At 39.0% G+C, this 27,956-nt stretch overlaps 1 protein-coding gene across 1 annotated transcript; it reads left to right on the plus strand.

Annotated features, from left to right (window-relative positions):
* Nucleotides 1-418: 418 nt before the first annotated feature.
* LOC113590153 (uncharacterized) lies at nucleotides 419-27,914 on the plus strand. Its single transcript, XM_081723916.1, has 48 exons — nucleotides 419-487; nucleotides 1,814-1,870; nucleotides 9,747-9,836; nucleotides 10,045-10,089; nucleotides 10,272-10,316; nucleotides 10,467-10,529; nucleotides 10,805-10,831; nucleotides 11,336-11,398; nucleotides 11,829-11,864; nucleotides 12,005-12,052; nucleotides 12,287-12,361; nucleotides 12,550-12,594; nucleotides 13,006-13,068; nucleotides 13,865-13,921; nucleotides 14,044-14,085; nucleotides 14,729-14,807; nucleotides 15,265-15,444; nucleotides 15,683-15,763; nucleotides 16,058-16,147; nucleotides 16,253-16,323; nucleotides 16,554-16,742; nucleotides 17,000-17,171; nucleotides 17,313-17,381; nucleotides 18,211-18,315; nucleotides 18,471-18,565; nucleotides 19,359-19,509; nucleotides 19,587-19,697; nucleotides 19,852-20,016; nucleotides 20,115-20,201; nucleotides 20,275-20,406; nucleotides 20,730-20,828; nucleotides 20,924-21,016; nucleotides 21,191-21,330; nucleotides 22,260-22,386; nucleotides 22,493-22,573; nucleotides 23,327-23,425; nucleotides 24,011-24,058; nucleotides 24,237-24,419; nucleotides 24,559-24,689; nucleotides 24,863-24,935; nucleotides 25,176-25,250; nucleotides 25,575-25,694; nucleotides 25,816-25,911; nucleotides 26,019-26,228; nucleotides 26,582-26,753; nucleotides 26,841-26,955; nucleotides 27,413-27,579; nucleotides 27,779-27,914. Exons 1-48 carry the CDS (start codon nucleotides 419-421, stop codon nucleotides 27,912-27,914), a joined length of 4,767 nt encoding a protein of 1,588 aa, XP_081580042.1.
* Nucleotides 27,915-27,956: the final 42 nt, after the last annotated feature.

Consider the following 27,956-nt stretch of genomic DNA (forward strand, 5'->3'; position numbering starts at 1 on the left):
CACTGCTACGTTTCCAAAAAAACTATTCATATCGTTTTCAATGCGGCACATATGGTAACTGTAGTCGCTGAAATTTCACTACTGCAGGATGCTAAACCGAACGTTGCTGCAATATATCTCCAGTCCAAACCATTACTGATAAACTAGGCCAAGGTTGCACACATGTTTTAATAGTGGGTTGTCCTAAGACGCACATTTATTTCTGCGGTAGCTTTTAAAACGGTGAACGCTTTTAACTCGAGGTGTTATCCCCAGCAAAAGCAATTAAAAAAGGGTCCTAAATAAACGATAAAGGCCTACCAGTATACTTGTGGAAAGCAGCTAAGTTGACAGAAGACAGATGAGAAGCTAACTTGATGCAAAACGCAGAAAAACATTTAAATAAGGTTGTGGGGTCGAACTACTCGCGCTCAGAGGGATGAGCGCCTCGGGTCTGCTGTTTTTGCTTCTCACTTCGCTTGTGTTGCTGCACGTGAAGGCCAAGGCGGTAAACCGAACTTTGCATTACTCTTTTTTTTTTTTAATCTGCGATGCTGTCTGTCACCCGTGGCCACTTGCAGTAACTATTCGTTGTTAAAGAAACGTATCACTGAAGACATATACTTTGTAGTAAAGGACTTCTGTAATTTACAAAGTTTTATGAACAATTAAATTATGTCATTGCTGCAATGTGGGTAAACATGAGTGCGTGAGAGTGGCAAAATTCAGAATGTTCAGAATGTCTTGTTCACAGCCAGGAATTCTGACTACTGAGTGACTGTACGTATCAATGTAGGACTTTAACTTATTACCCTTGCAAAGAATGTGAATATAATAAAACCCTTTAAGGCTCTTTAAGCTTTGAATTTTTCCATGGAGCATCATAACTGTCCAAAGAACTCAATAACATTTGCAGGCTGAACTATCACTGAAAGCATAGTTTGCAGCTTTTTAAACTTTTTAAACATGGTGGAACAAAAACAAAACAGTATGTCCACATAAAGAACTTCTACACCCTGAACAGTAACTAAGGCAAGTAATAGAATTTGCACAGACAGAGAGGCTTGTTTCTGTAATCTTCTGCAATCTGTGTCATCATCAGTAGTGTTTTTTTCTAGAATTACATGAGTAAACAGTGTGGAGAAAAAAGGGAAGGCAGATGTCAGGTAGCAGCATTGTTTGTCACTCTATGGGGCTGATTATTCACAGTAATACATTGACTCCATGAGTTTATGCTGCTGCTGGGGTTCTTATCAAGTTGGGCTGCATGGTATTGGCAAAATTATATGGCTACATATTGATATTGCAGTATGCTTTGTGAAATGTTTAAAAAAGCATGAATGAACAGATGTTATGATATGGTATATGCCTAAAGCTGTTTTGAGATGATGTATGTTGTTAAAAGCATTATATACACACACACACACACACACACACACATATATATATATATATATATATATATATATATATATATATATATATATATATATATATACACACATAACTGAATTAAAATGATCATATAGTAATTTGTCCATGTAAAATGACACAGAGAAGAATGTTGCACATTTTACTAAGCCTTAATGATTGAGGTGATGTTTCACAAAAATGATTGATTATGTACCTGCAATGGTTATAATTTGTACACTGAAGTATAGAATAAATGGTATTTGGTGGAGGATCTGGTGAGGGTCTGTTTTTATTCTGTCTGTGCATTTTTAATTAACCTCTAATGTGATTCACTGTACATGTATAATGCAACATATAGTCCACGTTTTATTTTTGGCATGTGATTTAATCCTGCATTTATTTTCATATTTTTGTGTTTCAGGGATGTGTGTGCAGTGGGAAATCCAGATGTCACTGTGAAGGAGTAAAAGGTCAAAAGGTAGAATATGAGTATCACAAAATAAGCAACACATGTTCATAAATTGATTACATTTACATTACATTTTCAGCATTGACAGACGCTTACATATATTTAGCAGTATGACCAAGTGTGTTTGCTCCCTGGGATGCTGTCTTACTAGTTCTTATTCAAGCTAACCCTGCATTATTGTCATTACATTTGTCAAACGTATAGTCATAGAATACAGATTATGGTGTAGATTGGATTTATTTGTAAATATGAATATTTTGTATGTTTATGGCTCAAATGTATTTTCGTCCTCTGATGGCATCTGAAATTAATCCAGCTTCCATTTCTTGCTAAGGTGCAGCTGAGCAGTACACCTGCTTCCCTGTTTGAATTCACTAGCTAGAAGGAAGGCATGCTAAGCACAGACAAATTAACAGGACTTTATGAATTGGTTGTTTCATTTATTTATTTATTTAATTATTTTTATTTGTCTGTTTTATCCTTTTTGCCGGATCAGCTAGCCTGCTAGCATAGAAGAAGCATTTTCGCTCACTGACGGGGTTCAGTCCTATCGCTGAATCGTGACATTTATCTGACCACATTTAATTTTAGCGAACATTAGCTATAAAGCAATGAGTGATGCCAGGGACATTTGTGGATATGTATGTATCTGCTGTGTTTGTTCGCAGACTAGCCTACCTTCAGGTTACATGTCAGTATATGTTAGGTAGCAAGCCATGAGTGACACCAGGGACATTTGATGAAACACGTGATCCTTTTGTTGAAAGATGCGTGCTTGAAGAGTCTTAGCTCAGGTGTGCAGGTAAACAGATATCTGGCTAATTAGCTAACTAACTAACTGGTACATAAGAGTTAGTACTCAAGACAGCATTACGCATGTTTTTTTTTTCCAGCTATGTAACATTGAAGATTGGTCACATTTTAACATATCATCAACTAATGTTACATCACCCGAAATAGATATTTCGATTTTTTTTCTTTCTCAGGAGTAAGACTATTGACTCTTGTGTGAAACAAAGCAATAAATGAAGTCTACAAATCAAGGCTTTTCTAGTTGTCGTTTTAAAGCAAAATATTCTTTAAAACTAGAATTTACTGTTTGTAATGTAGTGATATTAATATTAATTTAATGATTTATACTAAAAGCACCCAACTGTCCTATGAGTGATGTAAAGTGTAAACTTTGCATCTGGTAGGTAACATTCCAAGACTACAGTATATAAACATATATATAGTAGACTAATGCACAAGATATGGTGACAAAATATGAATGATGGCAACTGCACTGGAATTAATATCGGTTATAGTCTAACAGCACTGTCTGGTTTGCTCCTCGGTTTTGTGGGCTAAGACCCTGCAGAAGAACATTTTTAGATGCACCCTTCAGCAGCTGCAAAATGCCACTTATTATGGCTAATCCGTCACATATTTACCAATGCAAGAGCATCGTGACCCGTAGCAGCCTTGAACTCAGGCAAACATTCATCCTGCTGCAACTTTTCCTACAAGGGGGTTATCTTCTTTGCATGGTCTCATCTGTGAGAAGTGTGATTATATTGGAACTGGAGCCGGTTCCTGCAGTAGAGGGGTTCTTTTTGGGCCATGTTGCCACAAGTCTGGGAACACGAAGCCCCATGTATATGTTGTCTACTGCATATGAATTCCACCAGTTTTAAGGAAGGTGAGGCAAGTTTATTTATATAATACCTTTCATACACAATGGCAAATCAAAGTGCTTCACATAAGAATAGACAAAGCTTATTGCATCCCAAGATCTATCACCTCGTCTTTGCCAAGAAAAATAGTAAAACCATTACATGGTTTATTAAAATTGAAATTTAAATATTAAGAACAAGAATTTAAGAAATAAAATTAAGAGAAATTAAACAGTTTCAATAAATAAAGTGATAGATTGAGAGAAATTAAAATAAGATTAAAATGCATAAGATAAGGAATATATAAAAAATAAGAATGAAAGAAAATAATAATAATAATAATAATAATAATAATATAAATTGTTGAGGTACACTGCCACAGGAACCAAAATAACAATAGCTAACCTGAGCCAAAAGCCTGCCCAAATAGGCATGTTTTTAACTTTGATTTAAAAACATCTGGTGTTGGAGCTCTTCTAATATCCTCCGACAGCTGGTTCCATTTAGAAACAGCATAGTAGCTAAATGCTGCCTTTCCATGCTTAGTTTTCACCTTAGGGAGGATGAACTGATTAGTTCTTAATGACCTGTGTGTTCTGCCTGGCTCATAACTGTGCAGCATATCAGATAGATACACTGGTCATACACCACTAAGTGAATTAAGGACCAGTAATTATACCTTGAAGTCAATTCTGTAGTATACTGGTAACCAGGGTAAGGAGTTAAGAGTGGGGGCAATGTGATTTCTTCTTTTGCTCCTAGTGAGAACTCTAGCAGCTGCATTTTGCATCAACTGAAGCTGTCTGTCTTTTTTGGGAGTCTTAATAGGAGTCCATTAGAGTAGACAACCATGCTACAAGTTTATCTAGGTCTGGTTTAGTCAAGAAATCCCTGATCTTGTTGATGTCTTTAAGATGCTAAAATGCTGACTTAGTTAATGATTTTATGGGACTGCTAAAACTGAGATCAGAGTCTAATAGTATGTTTTGGTTTAGAGATTTTGAGTCCAAGTGGGCAGCTAGTCTGTGCCTTTCATTGCTGTTACCAAGTATAATAATCTCTGTTTTATGTTTATTCAATTGCAGAAAGTTTTGGCCCATCCAGTTACAGGAACCATAGTTGTCTTGGAAAAGGGCTAAGTAAATCTGTGTCATCTGCAGAGCTATATTACGATAGCCCAGTCTTGTATGATTTGGCCAAGCGGAAGCATATATAAGTTAAGTAAAAGCGACCCTTAGGTTACAACCCACATGTCGCTTGTACTGTTTCAGAAACTTTATTTTCAGCAAAATAACTACATTCTTGCAGGGATGAACTGAACCATTTTAAGACTGCTCCTGAGAGTCCAACCCACTTCTCAAGTCTACATATATGAATATTATAGTCTACAGTATCAAAGGCTGTACTAAGATCAAGCATTAGTAGAACTGACAGCTTCCCTGAATCTGTGTTCAAAAGGTCATTAATTACCTTGATTAGAGTAGTCTCAGTACTGTGAGTAGGTAGAAATCCTGACTGAAATTTGTCTAGACAGCCATTTGAGAATGGGAAATCAGTAAGTTACTTGAAAACAATTTTCTCAAAGAGTTTCCCAATAAAAGGTAGATTTGAGAAGTCTGTAATTACTTAACACACTTACATAAAAAGTTTATCTTTTTAAATAATGGTTATAAGTGCATTAGGAAAAACACTTGATAAGAGTATGTTGTCTGCTTTTGAATGAAACACATTATTTAAAAAAGTAGTAGAAAATTTGTCACGGCTACATGTAGAGGATTTAAGGTGCCTCGCTGTGTCGAATAAAATAACATTTTTGATAGCACTAAATTGGGACATTTTCATGATCATTTTATATGGTGATTGCCAAGTCATAGGCTCATTGGTGGATAGAAACACTAACAGCTTGACTGATATTGAGAACTTTAGTATTAAAAAAGGGTGAAACTTAGTGCATCGTTCAGTTGATATTAATTCAGGGGACATTTGTGTTTGAAAGTTTGTTAATTTGTTAAACAGTGAACCATCACGAGATGGATGCAAATGCTGAGAAGTGTGAGATTTATTAAGTGAAACTCCAGAATCAGAGTTATAAAGGTTCAGGGTCATAGAGCCAACACGAAAATATTCTAATAAACATAAGAACATAATAAACAAAGAGCAAAAAATATACAATACCAGACTAGGGAACAGGGAAACAGGCTAAAGTGTGAAAAACAAACAGAGGCTAGGTAATAATGGGCAGAGCAAACACGACAACCAATGACCAGAAATATACTGAGGCAAACATAGGGATTAAATACATGGGCTAATGAGAACTAAACAAGACACAGATGAAACTCATGAGGGGCAGAGAAAACAAAACAAGGATCAGAGCCAAAACAAGGAATCTCATGGAGGAGAAACCAGGAATTAAACAAGAACACAAGATAGGGTTGCCAAGGTGACAGAGACACTACGGAGGGGCCAACTGTGACATCTGTCAACCTTTGTGAAGAGTAATTTGTTATTGTTAATGTTATTGTTGATAATGTTGTTGTTGACAATGCTATTGTTGATAATGCAAGGAAAAGGTTTGTCTTGCTGTGCATATAATTATACTGTAAACATGCAGCACATTTTTGTAGATTTCTTGTGAATCTGAACTTTTGTTTTATGCCATCTGCATTCAGACTTCCTGCATCCTCTTTTTTGACTTTGAACTGCAGTAGCATTTCTTCATGGTGCTCTCTGTTTACCTGAATTAGTTTTAGCTTTAACTGGAGCATTTTCATCCATAACTAACAATTTTTGAGTTGACGCTGTTCAACAAGGCATTAACAGACCCAGAAAGTTGGTATGTTGCCATGCTCATTTTGCTCATGAGAAGTGTAGCAGTGGTGTCATTAATAAACCTCTTCTTAAAACTAACATGTCAGGTCTTGTGTTCTGATGAGGCCCACATATCAAAGAACATACAGTAAAGATTTGACAAAGCTACATCCTTAACAGAGGCTAATATGTTGAGACCTTTTGCAATAACCAAATCCATAGTGTGACCATGAGAGTATGTACTCCCAGTCAAATGCTGAGCGAGACCAAAAGAGTTCAATATGGCATAGAGTTCCTTGGCATAGCTATCCATGGGATTGTCAATGTGCATGTTAAAATCTGTAGCAATTACAAAATAGTTGAAATCAGTGGAAATGAAAGATAGCATATTTGTAAATTCATCAATAAAATCTGCATTATACTTTGGAGGCCTACAGACTGTTACTGGTAATATTTTTGGCATCCCTGTCAGGACAGCACAAAAATACTCAAAGGATGTAAAGTTACCAAATAACTGCTGACATTGGAAGGAACCATTAAATAGAGCAGCTGTACCTCCACCTTTCTGGCTGGCTCGAGAAACATTTATAAAGTAGCTGTTTGTTGATGCTGACTCAATTAATACGGTTGTGACATTGTTGTTTTTTTTTAACCATCTTTCAGTTACAAACATAAAATCAAGCCAATGGGCTATAATAAAATCATTAATTAAATGAGATTTGTTCATGAGACCAAATATTAAGAAGAGCTAACTTAGTAACCTTTGTTCACTGCACCAAAAGCTGTGGCTTGTATCATACATAATGCAGATTTTACACATTTACAATGTCTGAGATGTACTCCCTGGTTTTTCTGTTTCTGATGAGCACTGAAATGGGAAAAATTACTGGCATGCTGGGTCCAAGCTTCTTTTTGAAAAGTACTGCTGACATCATCAGTGTAACAGCAGGGCCCCAAAGAACATCAGTATAGCACACTATATGAGATTGAGGTGTCCTCTTCCACTACAGCGGATGATGGTGGGTGGGGGTCCTGTTGGTGATGTGGTCATGTGGAGCTGCCTTTCTGGTGGTGGTTGGGGCTCCACACGTGGTGGAGGAGCTTGACTCTTCTTAGAGGAGGGTCTAAGGGATGGAGGTGTTGATAAGGCAGTAGATGAGCGTGGAGGGGGGTTTGGGCAGGTTTTATGTTCGACCTGAGGGCTGGCTGACAAGGAAAGTGACAGCCTGTCCCAACTGATACCAGCTTCTCCACTGTTTCTGGGAGGTTCAGGAGGGGTGAAAGGTGTGTGGAGATAGAGGACAGTGTAGAGTCCTCAGGGGAGTGTGTTCCCAGAAGCTGATAAGCTTTGTTATTGTCATAGCTCTCATCCGAGGTCTGCAGGTCCGTCAGGGTGTCCACAGTGGTGGAAAGATGTTGTGGCTCTGGAGCGATAAAATCCGCTGGTGGAAGGGAGTCCTTGGGTACTTGTGCTAGTATGTCATCTTTGGTGGGCGTGGATAGATTGTGCACCGAGAAAATTAAGTTATCTGTTCTCTGCTTGTGCATAGTCCATCTCGCCTAAACAATCGCCTCTTTCCAAAAAACAGGTTGAAGTTCTCAATAAAGTTCTCGTTGTTTTACCTGCAGCTTTTGTGTAGCCACGTGTTTAATTCGAGTAGCCTTGAGAAAATATTTGTTGTCTGTGCAAGCAGAGGGCCACTGATAAATGTTTGAATACTGAGCATTATAACTGGGCTGAATAGGTCATTAAAGCCCCTTGTCAATAATTCGCACGCTTGCCGACATGCGCAAAAAGCCATATCACCGTTGTGTGGTCAGCCAGTATTGTTGTCAGAAACTGTGATGTTTGGCTCACAGCAAACTATGACTTTCCAATATTTCACATCATTGATAGAGTAGTCCCCTATTATGAGGGCCAGTTGTGTCTACAGGCTGAGGCCTTGTGGTTCTGCTACAGGATTACAGAGCTGTACATAACACGTCATTTGGGTTGGGCCTCAAACCAAACCCACTGATTATTCCTGCCATCTGTACTATGGTAGTGGCTCCATTCATGCATTCCATTGGCCCGGCTCTGTGTGTCTCCACTGCTCACTGTTCCACTATGCGGCCAGTTGGTGGTCTAGTGCCAACATTCCCACACTCTGATACTCTTCGCGTAGTACCAGAATGCCAGCTTTTAAATTCAGATAATAAACTCCTAAAACTCTTTTACAACACTTTAGGAGATTGTAGCATTTCTGACAGCACATATGTTCAGAAACCTGAGGAGCCATTTTCGTATGTGTTTCTTTTAGTATCCATCAGAACTTTTCCTGTTCCAGTATCTGTGGCACTAATCTTAAAAATATGAAAATTATAAGAAAAATCCACCACTGTTGGCTTTGTATTTCTTTGACATAATCACAGATACTGCAACTTGAAAAAAAATAACTTTTTGAAATAAAAACGGTTGAAGAAGTAGAACTAAGTAGAAAAATGTCAGAGTAGCAAGGAAGCAGGAAGTACACCAGTTTTAAGTGCATTTATGTATGTAAGAACATTCTGAGTGTATTGCGATGTGTTTTTTCGTGTGTCTCTGTACACGAACCACCTGATGAGGTTCAGCAGTAGGGGTTGAGAGGTCCTACTTCCTTACACTCCTGTTGACATGACCAGCTATGTCTGTTTTCCTTTGAATGCTAAGACTGACCATTGCACACACTTCAAAGAAGTGAAATCTGCTCTTCTGGCACACAAATATATATCATACATGATATGAAAATTGGATTTGACAAAGTTTATTGAAATAACAACGATGTGTAAAACCCACTTGAGGACACCCCCACCCCCCGGAAAACAGCAATGAACAGGTAAGAGTAACTGACAGAAACATCAGTGATCAGTGTCTGTATATTTAGATGAAAAGCCATGGCCCCCCAAAATGGGCACAGTATTGAATCAGCATATTTCCACAAAGGTTCAAATCTTCAGATTCAAATAATCCACCCATAAATCTGCAGTTTATTAACTGACATAAAAACACTCTTTGAATTCAAGACCAACACAGAAAGGTGCATACCCTATTGCACCCTGTGGCGTAAATGATGTTTCCATTTACACTTTAAAACAAATTCAAGAGTGGTTTCACAAGCACCAGGATGACCTTGAACATTAGGTCTCTTCAGTCACCTAAACTCTATTAAACCTTTATAGGGATGTTTTGGAGAACAGAAAGTGAAGTAGGTACCCACCTCCTTCATACTTCAATGAACTGGAGGTTACTGTAATGAGTGTCTGTTATTATGTTTACTATCTTCTATTTATTTTAGAGTCCTATCCCTTGGAATTGTAGTAGTCAATGGCAGCTTTAGCTTCATACACGCTTTATAGATAATGTGCAGTTGTGCACTTCTTGATCAATCTCTGCTTTCTCATAGGGTGAAAAGGGATATCCTGGTGAAATTGGTCCTCCTGGACTTAAAGGCTATGCTGGTCCTGAGGGTCATCGAGGTCCTCAGGGTGAGAAGGTAAAATGGTGTGAAAGCCTTGAGTTACTTGGTGTAGAAAGGGAAGTGCCTTTCTCATGTAAAACTAGGGAATCTAGTCACTCACTTATAAACGTCCTTTATACATGAATGCAAAATTAAAGGTACATTTACTTCAAGGTGTGTGGAATAATGATGGACAATGCTTCATCTGCTGATCTCATCAACATGATCACATTTTCTTTCTAAGGGAAATACTGGTCCTATAGGTAACCCAGGATCAAAAGGGGACAGGGTAATAGTTTTAATGTTTCATTGTTTAAAATGTGTGTGTGTGTGTGTTTGTGTGTGTGTGTGTATCTTTGTGTGTGTACATGAAAGAATACGTGAATGTGAGTTTGAATAGTCAAAGTCAATAAACAGTTCTTTGAAGACTTTACATTAGTGGATTAAACACCCTTTTCTGTGCTTTTGTAGGGGGCCAGTGGAAATCCAGGTTTCCATGGATCTCCGGGTTTGCCAGTAAGTTTACAACAGAGTTTTCCAGTCCACCTTAGCTGTTGCTCAGTCACCTAACATGTAACGTGTGCATACATTCATGTGTGTGTGTGTGTGTGTGTGTGTGTGTGTGTGTGTGTGTGTGTGTGTACGCACTCTTTTTGCTGTCTTCAGGGCACTCCAGGAAATCAGGGTCCCATTGGCTTACCTGGGAGCCCTGGGTGTAACGGCACAAAGGTTTTTAACCAGCATTATCAATGTTAACCATGAATTACAGTAAATATGTGGCAATACATGTGCTGCTCAGAATTTTACATATCTGTGCACAGGGAGAGATTGGCTTACTTGGCCCAGCAGGCAGACCTGGCACACATGGACCTAGAGTGAGAGTGAACCTTTTGGTCTAATAATTTTTTTATGGTTTAATCATCTCTTTTTGTAATAATAAAAAAAAACATTTGTCATTATTACTGTGCCAAAACTGACTGCATCCCCTTTCCTGTTTTTTACAGGGACCACCAGGTTCACCTGGGTCAAAGGTAAGTTCTTTCTCATTACATTTCATGATCATCATCACAATCATCAATTACAACATTTAGCAGATGCTCTTATCCAGAGTGACTTACAATTGTGATTGAATACAATTTGAGCAACTGAGGGCCTTAAGTAAAGGGCCTTACTGAAAGATCCAAGAGTGGTAACTTGGCAGTGGTTGAGCTTGAACCAGCAACCCTCTGATTACTAGTCCAGAACCTTATCATCTTATGTGCAATTTTCATACATTTATCTAGAGTCCTAAAGCATTTCTGTCATTATGCATTTTTATTTTGTTCACATTTTTAACTTCATTCTTGTGACAGGGTAACAGACCATCAGACGTGTATCAGACAGGGATTTTTTGGCCTTCAGGACAAAAAGGTCCTCCAGTATGTCATTTTCTTCAAGACATTTATTGGAGATGCCTCTCCTTATATAAGCAGGACTCTCAAAGGCTTCTGAGTGTCATGTATTCCTTTTGCAAATATAGGTCATTTCTCCCACAGGGACCACAGGGCCCCCCTGGCTTTGATGGCATGCCTGGACCAAAGGGTTTCAGAGGCACTGATGTGAGTCTGAAACATCATTCCTCTTTGCCTCATCAAGATGGTACTCTTAGGTACAGACAAAAGAATAGTACTTTGTGTAACTGTGGCTTCAGTAATCTATGAGTTATACAAGTATTATCAAGAGCAGGTGATGTAATCAAGTTTTTAGCTCTTATAAATAATTTTTTTCCAGAAATTATTGATATTAAACAATGTAACTCTTCCTATCCAAAAACTATTAAATTTATTTTTTAATGTTTGGAAAATATACACAACATATTATAATTTTATTGGAGTTTTAAGCAATATTTTTCAACTTGAAACAATGCTTTTAGGTTTATTCTCAAGTTGTAAATAATGTTTGCTCATATTCCTGGACCCGTAGACATGTGGATGATTGTGTTGTAGTCAGCTGATTTAAAAAAGCATAAAGATTTCATTTCTGAAATAGGGATCAGATGGGCCTCCTGGACCTCCAGGATTAAAGGTATTCAGTGATGACCTTTCTTATAGTACAACTGTAAATTCATGACTGGCTATTGTTAAACATGAATTTGTGTTGGTGTCTTTTGTGTGTGTGTGTGTGTGTGTGTGTGTGTGTGTGTGTGTGTGTGTGTGTGTGTGTAGGGTACAGAAGGTCAATGGACTGGTATTCCAGGACCCCCTGGTCCAAAGGTCCACCTTCATATAATATTAAAGCTTTATCCTCTGTATTAATGCATGATCCTTATATAATATTAACTTCAAAATTTGTTAGGTGCTTTTGGTAACATATCACAAGTACAGTAATGTTTGTAGTTTAGAGAAAAGAAAAATTATAGGCCTAACAGTGCCCTCTAGTGGCTAAAATTATTATCTTTACATAGCATTATCCTTGTTCTAGGCTGTGATGTGATATAATGTATTTAGGGAAACCATGGGCCTCCTGGTATAGCAGGTCCACGAGGAACAAAGCTATACGCAACTGGCCCTAAGGATTTAAAGGTAACATTTAATTCAGTTTTGTCACATATTACAAGGTAAAATATCCATTGCAGAATCATCACTCAAAAATTGAATCTAATTTTTCAAGTGTGAATTTACCTCTGCAGGAGTTCATGTTGGTGCTTTTGCTGTGTCTGCCTCCCCATGTCCAAAAATGTTTAATCACTTTCTTGGATACCTCTCCTCAGGGTGATCATGGAGACATTGGTGACAAGGGATGCAAGGGAAGAAGTGTAAGTATTTACTCAGAAAATTTAGTTTGTTTCAAGTTTCAAGTTTCAAAATTGTCGACTGTCGACTACAATTTAGTTTGCTTGCAGATGTATTGCAATTTGTATAAATATGTAATGACCAAACAAACTGAAAATGCTGGATTTGTGTGTGTGTGTGTGTGTGTTTGTTTGTGTGTGTGTGTGTGTGTGTGTGTGTGTGTGTGTGTGTGTGTGTGTGTGTGTGTATTTGTTTGTGTGTGTGTGTGTGTATGTACTCCATATTCCCTTTTTCCATATTCCATGACTGCTCTTGTGATCTCTGAAGTGTCTCTGGGTTTTTCTCTGCATACTTTATATTGTGTAATATATCCTATATATTTAATTTCCCTGTAATACTATAAAGAATATGATATTAATGTCTCCTCTCTATAGGCGCACCCTGGTCCTTCAGACCATAAAGGTGAAAAAGGAGTCAAAGGGGACAGGGGTGTTATGGTAAATGCTGATGTGTGTTTTTAATACAACTTTTCTTTCATACATCTAATTTCCATCTTTGCAAGTGCAGGTTAGAAACAGATCATCACAGGCACTGGTGTGGCATCTGGTACATCCCATTCTGTTTACTAAGATACCTGCCATTACTTAAAGTATTTTACTAATTTCAAAGTATTTGGCAATTTTAAAGAAAGCAACTTTAGTTAGCTTTGCAATCCATGGCTCCCAGTATGTACAGTAAGTTGGTTAACTACATTAGCTGGTGTACCTTTCCAAACAACATAGCTTGTGTGATTTCCATGTAATCACATGCTTTAATCTGACTGTGTCTGTTTTGTACCTGATAGTCTTATTTAGTATGAAATTATATTAACTGGGCAGAAGATGGCATACTAACTAAATATTGTACATTTAGGGAAAATTTGGGAATTCTGGAGTTCCTGGATTCACAGGATTAAAGGTAATGTGTTTGATAGTTTGCTAATGGTAGGGAAGAGTGGGACACAAACCAAGAGGATGGCACAAAATATCTGTTTCCATGTCTGTGTGCTCTGGCTGAGTGCATTATATCAGCCAGTTCTGTGTGTCTGGAAGATGCAGTGCAGACAATTGCCTATTTTACAAAATCTAGGATTTTTAATACTTTTATAGCTTGCTTATAGATACAGTGGTTATACTTATATAGAACATCTTTTATATCTTTTTTGTTAACTTTATTTTGGGTATGTCTGTATCTATTTCTATTTTTGTGTATACGGTGGCTGTGAATATGTTAAATTTATTAATCAATCAAAAGGGTGTAAAAGGAGATCCTGGTGCTCCCGGATATCTGACTGGCCCGTCAGGAACCAAGGTCAGAGATATATACATATACCCTTCTAGCATATAGATTCACAACATTAAAGCTTGCTTATTGAATCTTAGAGGTTGCAGCAACGTATATGTGTGTGTGCTTTGCACAATCATCTTTTCCAGGGAGAGAAAGGTGACAGGGGTCCCATGGGTCCACCTGGAGAGGTGACTCCTGTTTAATGTTCTATTTAAACAGTATAATCAATAGCAAGTAACACATTTTATTGATTTTAATATTAGTGTAGTTTATAAATATTAATATTATAGACTAATATACTAGACTACTAATACATAAGATAAATGCTCATTCAAATAATGGCTGGGGTACTGTAGCTTGCAACCACTCTAGATGTGCTACATGTAAATACATTAACACAGCCACTAAAATAACTGGCATAAAAGGATCAATTATCATCACCCATTCCTCCTGGTTACATTGGAGAATCTAAAAGAATACTTGCTTATCAGTTTGTTGAACACCTTCGAACCATCAGAATTAAGGATTTGTCCTTTCCAGCACTACTAATTCAGAAGCACTTTGCTTGCATAGCAGATGAAGGACTTCTGTCTGAAACATTCTGTTTTTTTGGAAACTTGGTGTACTTCACTACAGTTTTGAATATCTCTTACTACAGTACACTGCAGTTACTCACCTAGAATCTTCTTCTGATTCAGTGTGTGTGTGTGTGTGTGTGTGAGACTGTTTTAATATTTACTTTTGTATATGTATCATACAATACTAAATAAAATATCTCAGACAATATTTCCACACCTGCAATATATCAGCCATCACTACTATGGTCTGCAGGGTGCTCTGTATTCCGAAGTTAAAGGATATCGGGGAGAGCCCGGTACTAAAGGGCCACCTGGTCCCACTGGTAGTCTGGGTGGGTACAACCATGTGCTTATACACAAATGATTCTTCACAAATGACTGCATTAAATTCTTCACAGATGGTCCTTGATATCTGCATTATATTGAGACTATAATGTATAATGTAAACAATATATATTTTAATTTTTGACATCCATTGCATGATCATTACATTTCTGATCTTTTGAAGGTGTCACAGGATTTCCTGGACCACCTGGCCTTCCAGGTAGATTACCAATCAAAGCATTGCTGACCAAAGTACTTTTTGAAAAATAAATGCTTTTTTAATAGAATAGAATAGAACAAAATTATTTAGCTGCCAAATGTACACAATACACAGAAATTTAACTGGGCATATTACTGGTTAAAATAATTATAAATAAATAAATGCAATATACATCTAGTAGAGTTTACAATGTAACTAAGCAGTCATTAACCACAGACATATGATAAAACATTTTGAATATATAGGTGGAGGTTCTTACATCCCTGGACCAGCAGGACCAAGAGGGCCACGAGGTCTAATGGGGGTCAAAGGGGAAAAGAGTGACCCAGCCCTAGATCAGTTTGGACCTCCTGGTACAGAGGGATCCCCAGGAATTACAGGGCCTCGTGGAGATCCAGGACCTCCAGGCATATTGATGCCCTCAGGTTTCAGAACTTTCATACACAATACCCTGCACATTGCACACTATAAGTTTACATCTGTGCTTAAAATCAGTGTAGCTTTAGTGATTTTATTATGCTGATTTAGATTAGTGAAAGACATTAAAGGCTTGTTTTTTTTTATTTATCTTGAATGGCCTTTTACCAGTGTAGTTTATGGATGTGTTCTATAAACCTTTGAGATTTCTTTATCATGTATCACTTTTTTCACATTATAATGCAGGTCAGCAGAAACTTGTGGGTCCTAAAGGATACAAAGGTGTTGTGGGCCATCCTGGACAAGCTGGTGAACAAGGATTAAAGGGTGCACAAACTCTCATGACAAAATTCTATTATAGCTTTTACAGTAATATTACATTTATGGCATGGAGCAACTTGCAATTATGACTGAATAAAACCTGAGCAATTGACAGTTAAAGGTCTTGCCTAGGGGTCCAGCAGTGGCAAACTTTGGCAGTGGTGGGGCTTGAACTGTCACCATTCTGATTATTAGCCAAGTAGCTTTATGGCATCACTTTTTATGGGGATGTTGGTTAGAAGTTATTGATGTGTTTGAAGAGATTTCAGATGGTATTTGAATCAATTTTCCTTATTGCAGGTCAGAAGGGAGAGCCCTGTTATGACTGTTCATTGTCTTGCAATGATCCACCAGGCCCCCAGGGTCCTCCTGGGCTACCTGGACCTCCAGGTAAAAATAGAATTATTTTCCCACAGCTACAATAGGATGCAAAGATTGAAAGTTAGTTTGAATATAATCTTACTTTTAAATATGAATTATTTGTATGTCTTCTAGGAATAAATGCACCACCTGGATCAAAGGGAGATTTGGGTTTTAAAGGAATACATGGTTTACCAGGGTTTCAGGTATAATGTTTTTGACTTATGATCTTATAATTGCAGCACAGTCCAAAGCAATACAGTAGCTTCCAGAATTGCTATGATTTACTATCAATGACTTCACCACACCCCTCCCCCCATTTACCGATGCACAATGCTGTATCTAAATTCAGTGTTTATGAAATTTACTGCAAGAGTTTTAGCTTCTCATTTTTTTAACCATTAAAATGGTGTTGGCCTTAACGTTTTGGCTGAAGGGGCTTCCAGGATCACCTGGGCATCAGGGTTTGCCGGGAGAGAAAGGAAGTGGTGGGAGCTTCTTCCAGTATGGAGAGAAGGGTGATATGGGATCTCCAGGGCTTCAGGGACAACCTGGATCAGACGGCTTTCGTGGTCCACCAGGACTTCCTGGGGTCAAGGGACCACCCGGGCCCATGGGTGATACAGTAAGTAGTCCTGATTGTTGCAACCATTTACTGTGTTGTGCTGTTTGGATAAACATTCATGAAACACACCTTCACCAACTGCATAATGATTTCAGGTGGGCTACATAGTTTCTAGAATGGTAACATGTTCAATATATACTTAGGACTGAAACAAAGTTTTATTTATGGCAATCAGAGACAGAGGATGGTGTGCTTTTATCTTTGTAAGAATAAAATATGAATCATTTTGTTATACTAATTTTTAATTTTGTTACTAGGATGTGACTTCCAGTGTCAGGGGAGACCGAGGATTTCCTGGACGTCCAGGATATCCAGGTAGACCAGGACCACAGGGGCCACCAGGACCTCCAGGATATGGAGTTCCTGGATTTTCTGGAGAGAAAGGCAGTCGTGGAGCAGAAGGCCTCAGTGGTATACAAGGACCACCAGGTAATAAGCATGACATTGTATACTTTGCTACCATTACTCACTTTCCTTGTATACCTTCAATGTGGAATAATATGCTTTGAAACTCAGAACTCAAAAATATAGTAAAATGTAATCTTAATCTTAATTTCACTTCTATTTTAGGACCAAAAGGAGAGCCTTATAGAAGTCTAAAAGGTCGTAAGGGCCTTTCAGGGCCAGCTGGACCACCAGGTATACATTACAGAAACTTTAATGCAGAATGATCCCAGATTGAACCACCACTTATAAAGCTTTGCTTAGTTTTATGGATTAAAATGTATTAGGGTTGAATCCCTGTTTGGAGGCACTGAGGATGACGCACTCTGCAGATGGTTATGGTACTCTCAAAGCAAATTTTCTGAATCCAATTGTAATGGTGAGCAGTACGGAGGCGGACGCATGTGCGAAGAAGTGCGAGATTTATTATGAGCAAATCGAGTCAGCGTCATTGTAACAGTCCAGGGTCAAATTACCAACATGGATAGTCCAAGAATATGTGATATCACAAACACATGGCAACAGAAAATGGAAGCAGGAATATAACATAGAGGTTAGGATTAACAAATGGATGTTAGAATTGACACAAACAGCTAGAATAATTCACAGAGGTTTGGATTAACACACAGGCTAGCCTTACAAACAGCGGCTAAACTTCACAAACTTGGCTTCAACACAGACTAAGAATCGCACAAGGTGGCTAGGAATAACATATAAGCTTCAATTCACAAACAATACCTAGGCTTACACTGAACAGCCACAAGACTTAACTAACACAGGGCTGAAATACATTAACTAATAAGGGTTAAACAACACACGGGTGCAATAATGAGGGGCGGAGAAAACAAAACTAAGGAACAGAACCACAACAAGGAAGTAAATTAAAACTAAGACACGATACGGGGAAACCTGGGACACTAGGAGGGTGGCCAATCTTGACACTAATATTAAATGGTGCTTATATTCTACTGGCATGCTCTCAGCTAACATTTATATTTACATCTCTCTGTGCCATTTTGAACAGGGAGTACTGGGTCGCAAGGCCTTACAGGAAGTCCAGGTGACCCTGGTCCTAAAGGAGAAAGAGGCAGTGTTTCTCCTCAGCTTCCTGGGCTGCCAGGAATAAAAGGTGGGTATATGCTTAACCTATAGAATTATATAATCAATTTAAACAGCACATTCCACTTACAAATTCTATAATAATGTGTAGTTTCTAATTGACTAATGTGTTGGTTATAAATTCAGCTATTAATGTCTAATATTTTATAATGCACATTACTGTAGGTAACAAAGGCGATCCAGGGGTCCCAGGTGTTCCTGGAGTAGGTTTGAATGGGCAACCTGGACCAATTGGACCACCAGGCGTACCAGGGTCAAAGGTCAGGGCAGATAGAGATAGCAAAGTTAATGCTTCTTATTACATATTTTCACAGTCCTTTAACACTAAGGAGGAACCCACAGTTTTTATTTCAGTCATATGTTATAGAGGTATGGATACAGTATGAATGAAATGGTGGGTAATAGTACATGTACAGTAATTTTATAAACATTAAAAGAATTTTAAATAAGTTAACAATCAGTAAAGCAGTGTGCACCAGTACATGTATGATTCTATAGTAACAATTTTGTATACCTGTACATTAACCGTTAATTAGCTAGGGACTGAGGCTTTACAGAGCCTCTATTTAGCAGACTACACACTGGTTCCACCACTCCTGGAGTTCAATCACTCCAGTTCTACACTGGGTCTGGCTCTGCTCTGCCACCTTCCCTCCTGTTTATGGACTTTTTCAGATTAGAATACATTCATATTCATTTTCTGAGTGCCAAATGAGTTTTCCACATGCACTTTGGGGTCTTTTTTTCAAAATGTCCACTGTTTTCCAATCTTCTTAATTTTAGTTTTTCTAATTTCGATTTAGCTGTCCTATGCCTGATTATAGGCCTGTGCTTACATGTGTGCTTATGTGCTTAACCTGTTTGTGCTCTGTCTTTCTGTCTATCTAAAAACCCTGAATAAAGCTGTCTGGCATTTGAAGCCGACTGCTTACATCTCCTCATCTTCACAAGAGGGAGGGAGAGGATTAGGCTTCCCACTACCAACAGTACAAAGTGCAAATTGTTCAATTCGTTTGGAAATCAAGTTCACTAATAAAAAGGATCTATGTCTAGGGAGAAGTTGGTTATGGCCCACCAGGGCTGGAAGGCCCTGTGGGGCTTTCAGGTGAGCAAGGTGTTAAAGGCCCTCCAGGAGACTCAGGTGTGACGGGTTTACCTGGCCTATTTGGAGATGCAGGAAGACAAGGGGCATATGGCTCCAAAGGTATATACCTAACCAGCATGTTCTGTACTTCCAGCAATATACTATGCAGCTAATTCAACACTGTGATTTTAAAACAGGGAATAAAGGTGTAATGGGAGTTCAGGGTCCACCTGGTGCCCCAGGTGACTGTAATGCAACACCTGGTCCAGCAGGTGATCCAGGAATAAGAGGTCAACCAGGTCTCCCAGGTCAGTTCTCAGATGATTCTTCTAAATCTCATAATAGAGCTACTTAATCATGACCTGTTTTTATTAGAGATTACTACCATAATGCTCAGTTTTTATGTGTCTGTTGTAGAAAGTGTCCATCCTACAAATACAAATATACAAATACTTTTTGTAGGAGCACGTGGACAGAAGGGCATTATTGGAAACCCTGGTTTACAAGGTTTTGGTAGTCCTGGATATGTTGGAAACCCAGGCCCACCTGGGTTCTTAGTGCAGGGACCACTGGGACCCCCTGGACAACAGGGTGTCCCAGGGTCAGATGGACTTCTTGGGGAAACAGGTAATGCCTGTAGAACATGCAGTGCCGAACATTACTTAAAGTGATACCTTAAGACAAGCTGCCATTTTTATTTTTGCCTTTAATCGCTAACCTTCTAGGACCCAGTGGAGATCCAGGATTAACAGGAACATCAGCTCCTGGACCAAATGGGGTCACTGGAGAACCTGGGCCACCTGGACAAAAAGGTCAGATAACATAAGCAGCAACAAACACTCGCTAAAAAGTAAAACTTGCAGTTACATTTGTTTCTGTGCACAGGATCTCAGGGTGTGGCTGGCATGAAAGGCCTGATGGGTCCTCCTGGTGATTCTGGAGACCCTGGAGCACCTGGACCTCCAGGTCCTAAGGGATGTGACATACATGCACCTGCAGGAGACCCTGGACCAGCAGGTAAAGTACTATTAGTTTTCCATCCTCCAAAGATATTGTACTTATGACAACTGTATATTAACCCATTATTTTAACAGTCACTATCTTTACACATTTTATTGTCATTTTACATAGGTCATGTAATTCAGATCTATAATATATAATATGCATTACAATTATGTAATTGCTATGCTGCCATTACATAATTATCTATTTACATAAGTTCCAAGAGGTAGGTAGTCAGGCAAATCTTCATGGCTGTGAAATATTAAGGTTTGTATCTGTCAATGATTAGTTTGAATTGACCAACAATCTTTTTTTTTCTTTTTTTTAACCTTTATTAGGCCTGACTGGTTTAGGTGGTGCCATAGGAGATCCAGGACCCCAAGGTGCAAAAGGAGCTAATGGAAAAGATGGGATACCTGGGCAGCCTGGACCACCAGGTATATGTTTATGTATTACAAGCACTTGTGAGGGAATTATTTACGTGAAATAAAATATATCCTGTACTAGTGTTGACAGACTTTTGAATGCCTAGGCCCTATAGGTGATGGAGGGGTTGACAGCCATGTTCCTGGTGAACCAGGCTTATCTGGATCTAGAGGAGATCCTGGAAACATTGGTTTTCCTGGTGAGATTTTTCACAAGAATTCCCACAATTTAAAACAGACACTGTTTACATGCACACAAACACCACATTTCTTCTGTCACTTCACACACCTATCACTTTATCATGTGCTTGGGGATACAGTGCATTGACAATCCATGAAATGTAATTGCATTTCATTTGTGACTTGTGTGAAAGGTCCTCCAGGTATTAAAGGAGAGCCAGGTTTTCCTGGATCCCCAGGGCCTTCAGGAGTAACTGGTGTACCTGGAAAAAAGGGACAGAAAGGAGAGAAGGGTGTAGGCACTCAGGGACCTTCTGGGCCAAGAGGGCAAAAGGTAAACTATGGTGGCTTTCCTCACAGCCCAGCATTAGTGCATAGATTCATGATATATGTTTCCAATTAAGTTAATTTCAGTTCAAGGTTATAAGACAACAGAATACTTGTGCAAGGTGCTGTATAGTATGTCTGATTTATGCTTAGTCTTAATCCATTTAATGCCACTGATAACATCAGTGACAAATTATGTTCTGATTTTGTGAAGCTCTAATAGAGCTGTTGATGTGTTTTATTGCTGAATGGCAACATATAATTTAATATATAGTTTGCCTTGGTTTAATATGAGCATTTTTATGTATTTGTCACATGACCAAAGCTATATATTTCAAGCATGTGTATTAGAATTTTTTACAGTATTATATATATTTTTTAAATATATTTGGTACTTATAAACCTCAAAGGGTCTACTTTTCGTTTTAATAACATTATATTGTCACATTTATGTCATGCTCACAGGAGATGTAAAAATGTTAATGGTCACAATTTAACTGGTGGGATAACTCTGTGTCTCTTTTCCAGTATATAATTTGCATGGATTACATTGCTGTTTATGCATTCAAATTCAACATTAAATAAAATGAATGTTATGATGAAAGGGAAAAATTAATGTCTGGCTACTCAGTGGTTATTACATGATACAAATTGACATAGGTCTTCAAATTTCTTGTTTGATGTGTTAGTAAATGATTTAAACTTGTAATTGGATCAAATTGATCAACTGAGGCAACATTGATTCTGCTGTTTCCTACTGATCACTATTATGACCAAGAATAAACTTTTCACCAAAACCTTTTTTAAAAGGCATACTGTTTGTGTCTTGTTCCAAGAGCATAATTCATGAACTCACACAGATAGAAAAAAAAAGGGATTAAATGGTTTAACAGTTTGTAACACTGGCTGAGAATGTGCATGCATGTGTCACTACAGGGAGAGCCTGGACCAGTAGGTGATGAGCCACAAAAAGGAGAGAAAGGGAATGTTGGATTTCCTGGTCAACCAGGTAACCATGGGCCAACAGGAACTCCAGGAGACGGTGGAAACTCTGGACTTCGAGGTGAACACAGATTCAGCTGAAGTGGCTAGCAGAAGTATTGGTATGACAGGAGTTAATTTTCCTCACTTGTTGTATTTATTTGATTACTCCTATGTTTTTGTTTCAGGACCCCCTGGACCATGTGGTCTACCAGGCTCTCCTGGTCCTTCTGGGCCTCCAGGACCTTGGGGTAATCCTGGTCTACAAGGTACACATTTGGGATTTCTTCTGGCATCTTCAGTTTCTAAGGACTATGATGTATACTTCCAATACATTTCTTGAATTCTGTCTTATATCTTAATTAATGCAACTAAAATATGTTTGAGAAAGCAATCTTAAAGTTCTAATTAACCATGATCTTTGAGTGTTAAATTAAACATGTATTAATCTACAATCAGTACAGAACGGTAATCCCAACCTTGCAGACAACTTAACTATCCTTTGCTTAAGATGAGAGATACTGAAAATGTTTTGCACTTAATGGAAATGACAAATTAGAACACAGAACCTCGCATTATTTAACGGTGCCAAGTGAACCAGCAAGTCCAGTTATCTAAGTCCAGTTGTCAGTAGCAAGGGAACGTTAGGATGCCACATTATTATTATTATTATTATTATTATTATTATTATTACTACTACTACTACTATTATAATTACATTACTATTATAACATGTCAAATAGCCTAATGTTAATAAGATCAAGCAGAAATACTGAAGCACAGAGGCATCCATATTAAATTTAAATCCCTTTCCAATATGTAGATCACTAACTGCAAAAAGTGTCCATCGTTCAACACTTCATTTTTATCATTATTAGTTCATCATCCAGGCATTAACAGTGCATTACATGTACTTTCCAGTGTGAACACATTATTTGCACTAAAAGTAAAAGATACAATATAGAGCATTACTGAAGTATGCCTTTTGGACAAATGGGTAAACTGTACTTTATCTGTCTCAGGGAGTGTCGGTTTTCCTGGTCTTCCTGGACCAGTAGGTCAGATAGGCAACCGAGGTTGGGATGGCTATCCTGGGCCACCAGGACCAAAGGGAGACACAGGTAAAAACCTGCTTTTATTCTGTTTCATTAAGTTTTGTATAATGCTTTTATAAACATCTGCATTTGCTGTAACTGTGATGTTTGCGTTGCATATAAGGTTTACATGATATACCTTTGTGGTGTTATCTCAGTATACCACTATGCAGTTGAAAGCACCTGTTGATGCCACAACTATAGCTGAGAATCTATAGCTGAGAAACATTATTGTCCCTGCTCTCCATATGGGAAATGTAGCCTTGCTCTCTTTTCCCTCATTATATGCTATGCTAGTCAGCTGCGAGAGTCTGTTAGGCCATATATACAAAACTGGGCAGATTCTATGCTCCTCCAAGCATGCTCCACTGTCCTGTCATCTGAAATGATGCAATTGCTGGCTTCACCTGTATCCAAGGAAGCACATGTTAGCACATCCGTCTAGGATGACAGCAATCTTGTAATATTGGCAGGCCAAGCATTCGGATGGAAATGGGAAATCATTACATTTCTGAGAAAAGTGGGTAAAAACATCCTAAAAATGTTCTTGAACCTTTATGATGAAGTTTATGGTTTACAAGTTTTGACTTTGTTGTATCATTTTTTTTTCAGGTCCTACAGAAGCTCCTCCAGGCAGAAAAGGAGACAAAGGACAACCAGGTGAAAATTTTCTTACAGTGAACAACTCTAGCTGTATTCTTTGCGCTAAAGTTTTTATGTTAACATTAATCAGTTACTTGGTTCTTATGTCCATTTTTTTGTTTTTCTGTTTTCTACTGTGGATTTTTGCTGTAGCGTGTGATAAGGGATTATTAGTTGTAAAGTGTTACATTGTCAGGTCCAAAGGGGGATCAAGGACTTCCTGGCATTCCAAGTTATGGACCACCTGGTCCTGCTGGAATAAAAGGAAGCCTAGGACCCTCAGGGCCTCCAGGTTTGCGTGGTAATCCTGGGACTTTGGGAGAATGCTTTCATGGGAACAAAGGAGATCCTGGTCTTCCTGGTAGACCTGGAGATCGTGGTAAGGGGATCGTTTTCAGCACCTTTTGGTTTGAGAAAGTTTCTCTGCATTCCACAGTCACTTTATAAACACTCCATCTGTAGCTAGCATTCTGCTGCCTACTACAGTGTCTCACAGGGATTTAATGTCTGATTGACAGGGCCACAAGGTCCCAGGGGCCCTCCAGGGCCTTCCTTACCTGGACATAAAGGAGACAAGGGGGACAAGGGACTGCCAGGCCCACCAGGACATGCTGGAGAGTTAGGAGATGATGGACATTCTGGGCTTAAAGTGAAACACTTCTCTAGGCTTCAAATTTGATTTGAAACTGCCTAAATAACCTATATTAGGATTAGAATACCATGTAATAAGGTTGATCATTTTTTTAAGTTGCCAGTCTGTGTAAGACAATGCACTGTGATAGTCGGAGGACTTTTTGTTTCACACTTGGTGCCTTTGCACAGGGGTATAAGGGTGCTGCAGGCAGTCCTGGGTTACAAGGGGACCCTGGGGTTACTGGCTTTCCTGGATCACATGGTGAGAGACTTCTGTTCGGTACCACATGGCATGAATTATAACCCACTACATTATTATGACTTCTTCTAAAATCTTATTTTACAGTTATTACCCTCTTTTACAGCTATTTCTCTAAAGTTTAAGCTACTAGCACCTGATATGCCTACTACTCTAGATATTTCAGATTCCACTTTGAAAATTAAGATATGAAGAATAAATGGAGGGGCTGTTTATTTCTAACAAGTTAGTTCTTGTGATAAGGTGAGACTGGAGAACCTAGCTACAATCCTGGCCCCAAAGGTATACCTGGATCCAAGGGAAGAAAAGGAGAAAAGGGTAATGCAAACTGTGACACTCATGTCAAACCATGATTTCATCACATGTGGTAGCACGTATATTTTGTTCATTGCAATACAGTACTGAGCACCTAAACATTTCACTGCACACTCATGTGCTCCATCAGCCTTAGAACAAAAAAAAACAAAAAACCCCCAGCATATTTGAAAAAAACAAAAAACAACCTACTTATTTTTGAAGGCATTACTTAGGTGCTACATTTTATACTTATAAAAGAGAAATGGCATTTTACACACAAGAACAGGTTTATTTTTCAGTAGGTTATCTGACAATGCACCAGACAAAATGTCTGGTGTTCTCTAGGTTCAAAGGGCAATAAGGTGATCATCAAGATCATTAAAGGTGATCCAGGGCCAAATGGAAGCTCTGGAGACCATGGTCTTCCTGGACACATGGGGCCACCTGGACCACAGGGGCCTCCAGGTATAGTGGAACATTTACTCTTACCATTAATTTCAGTTGGTTTAATCTTACTGCATCAATCTTCATTTTCATGTGTGCAAAGGGCCAAGGTGTTTGTTATGGCAACACCTCTCTGTTACAGGTGTCCAAGGCCCCAAGGGCCTTCAAGGGAAGGCTTATCCGGGTTATCCTGGGTTCCCCGGATTAAAAGGAGATAAAGGAGCACCTGGGCAGCCAGGTCAACATCCAGCCTTCAAGTTTCATAAATAACACAAATGTATATGAAACAGAGTTTCAGATCAGAATTAACTAAACGGAGCTTGTTATTGAACAATATCTGTTTAGGGCTTGTTGGTAATATGGGACAGCCTGGACAGAAGGGCCTTCCGGGGCCTCCAGGAAGAGGTGTGCATGGACTTACAGAAGGCTTCCTGCTGACCAGACACAGCCAGAGTGTCCTTGTGCCCTCTTGCCCACCTGGCACCACTCTCATCTATGCAGGCTATTCCCTGCTCTTCATCAATGGGAATAAGAGAGCACATGGACAGGACCTGGGTAACACAGACACAACACACACACACACACACACCCTATAAATGCTCACATAAAGCATCAAGTAGTCTAAACTCCAGCAGTCACAAATTATGTCTTGATCCAGGACAATTTCACAGTGGTGTTCTGTGGCAGAATCTGATTGGCTACATACATGATGCAATAACATATGCAAAACAAAATGCAAAAACATATTTCTCACAGATGATATAGTTATTGCAAAAAAGATTCTGTTACTTTCCTTAACCATAGTCAGTCCTGCTCATTTGTCATTCTCTCTTCTCTGTCGATCGTACCCAAGCCGAGGTGGTGTGTCTTTGAGCCAATGTCTCAAACTATTGCCCATGTTTCCTCAGGTACTCTTGGGAGCTGCCTGCCTCGCTTCTCCCCCATGCCTTTCCTGTTCTGTGACACAGAGGAGACCTGCCGCTACGCCTCCCGAAACGACTACTCCTACTGGCTGTCCACAGCCGAGCCCATGCCCAATAACATGATCCGGGGGGACGCTGTGGCGAAACACATAAGCAGGTGCTGGGCCGACATGGCTGTTTGAGTCCTACTGACGGAGACACAGCATTCCTGGCATTCCCAACACATTTTTATCTTGTTTGACAGGTGTTCAGTGTGTGAGAGCACAAGCAATGCCATTGCTGTCCACAGCCAGACCACATCTATTCCAGAGTGTCCCAAAGGCTGGTTTTCACTGTGGACTGGCTATTCCTTTGTCATGGTCAGTCAGTCTCATTTAATTGTAGCTGTTTTGAGGTATATTACATATGCTATATAGGAGTATTTCTAATACGGCATAGTCTACAGTTCGTAGTATAAGTTTACTGGTGTTACTAGAATTCAGGGCCAAGCACTTGTTACGCAACACATCTGATTCATTTTCAGCAGCTATAACTACAAAAACCCTCATTAGCTGAATTGGGTATGCTGATCCATGAACTGTGTTTGGAATGATAAATGCAGCAGTAAAAGGGAATGCACTAAGTCTGTTCAGGGATTATTTAGACATTGACAGAAAAACTTCTTATACACAAAATTTTTTATACACTCTCTACAGGTTGGTTTCCTAGGTTAAAATAATTTTTATCTACAAATTTCCGTTGTTCTCCAATAGCCTTAAGACATGTATTCTATGTGTTCGAGTAGTGCTATATACTTTCTCGTCCTTTTGCCTTCAGCAAACAGGTGCAGGTGCTGAGGGCTCTGGACAGTCCCTGATTTCGCCTGGCTCCTGCCTGGAGAACTTCCGTGAGGTTCCCTTCATTGAGTGTCATGGCCGTGGCACTTGTAACTACTACCCAGACTCCTACAGCTACTGGCTGGCCTCTACAGGCTTGGTGTTCAGGTGAGGCTATGTTATTTGAGGCCACTCTGCTGAACTACAGAACACATCTAACGCCACCAGTGATGCAGTGTTGAAACCTTGTTTAGATGCCTCCTTTATAAGGTTTAAGGTTTTGGTTTACCTATTTTTTTCTGTCAAATATGCATAGTATGTTGTTTTATGCATATCTCTGTAATATTCCATGTGTGTTCTCTTACAGTAAGCCCGTGCCTCAAACAGTGAAAGGTCCATTAATGACGAGTATCATCAGTCGCTGCCGTGTCTGCAAGAAAGCTAAAAAGCTGTGTAAAAGCCTGCAACATTGCCAAACCACAGACTACCAAGATTATAATTAGATCATTACACACCTCATTAAATGAGTGAGCTGTACTTCACCA

The sequence above is a fragment of the Electrophorus electricus genome, chromosome 11 (assembly GCF_041902795.1).
Source record: "Electrophorus electricus isolate QZ-2024a chromosome 11, ASM4190279v1, whole genome shotgun sequence".
NCBI lineage: Eukaryota > Metazoa > Chordata > Actinopteri > Gymnotiformes > Gymnotidae > Electrophorus > Electrophorus electricus.

What these genes read in the sequence shown, in the direction of transcription:
- LOC113590153 (XM_081723916.1), top strand. Translation starts at nt 419, where the DNA reads ATGAGCGCCTCGGGTCTGCTGTTTTTGCTTCTCACTTCGCTTGTGTTG. An exon ending in AAGGGGACAGGGGTGTTATG is followed by an intron (nt 13,069 to 13,864) that starts GTAAATGCTGAT and finishes ATCAATCAAAAG; the next exon opens with GGTGTAAAAGGAGATCCTGG. An exon ending in TCTACAGGCTTGGTGTTCAG is followed by an intron (nt 27,580 to 27,778) that starts GTGAGGCTATGT and finishes GTTCTCTTACAG; the next exon opens with TAAGCCCGTGCCTCAAACAG.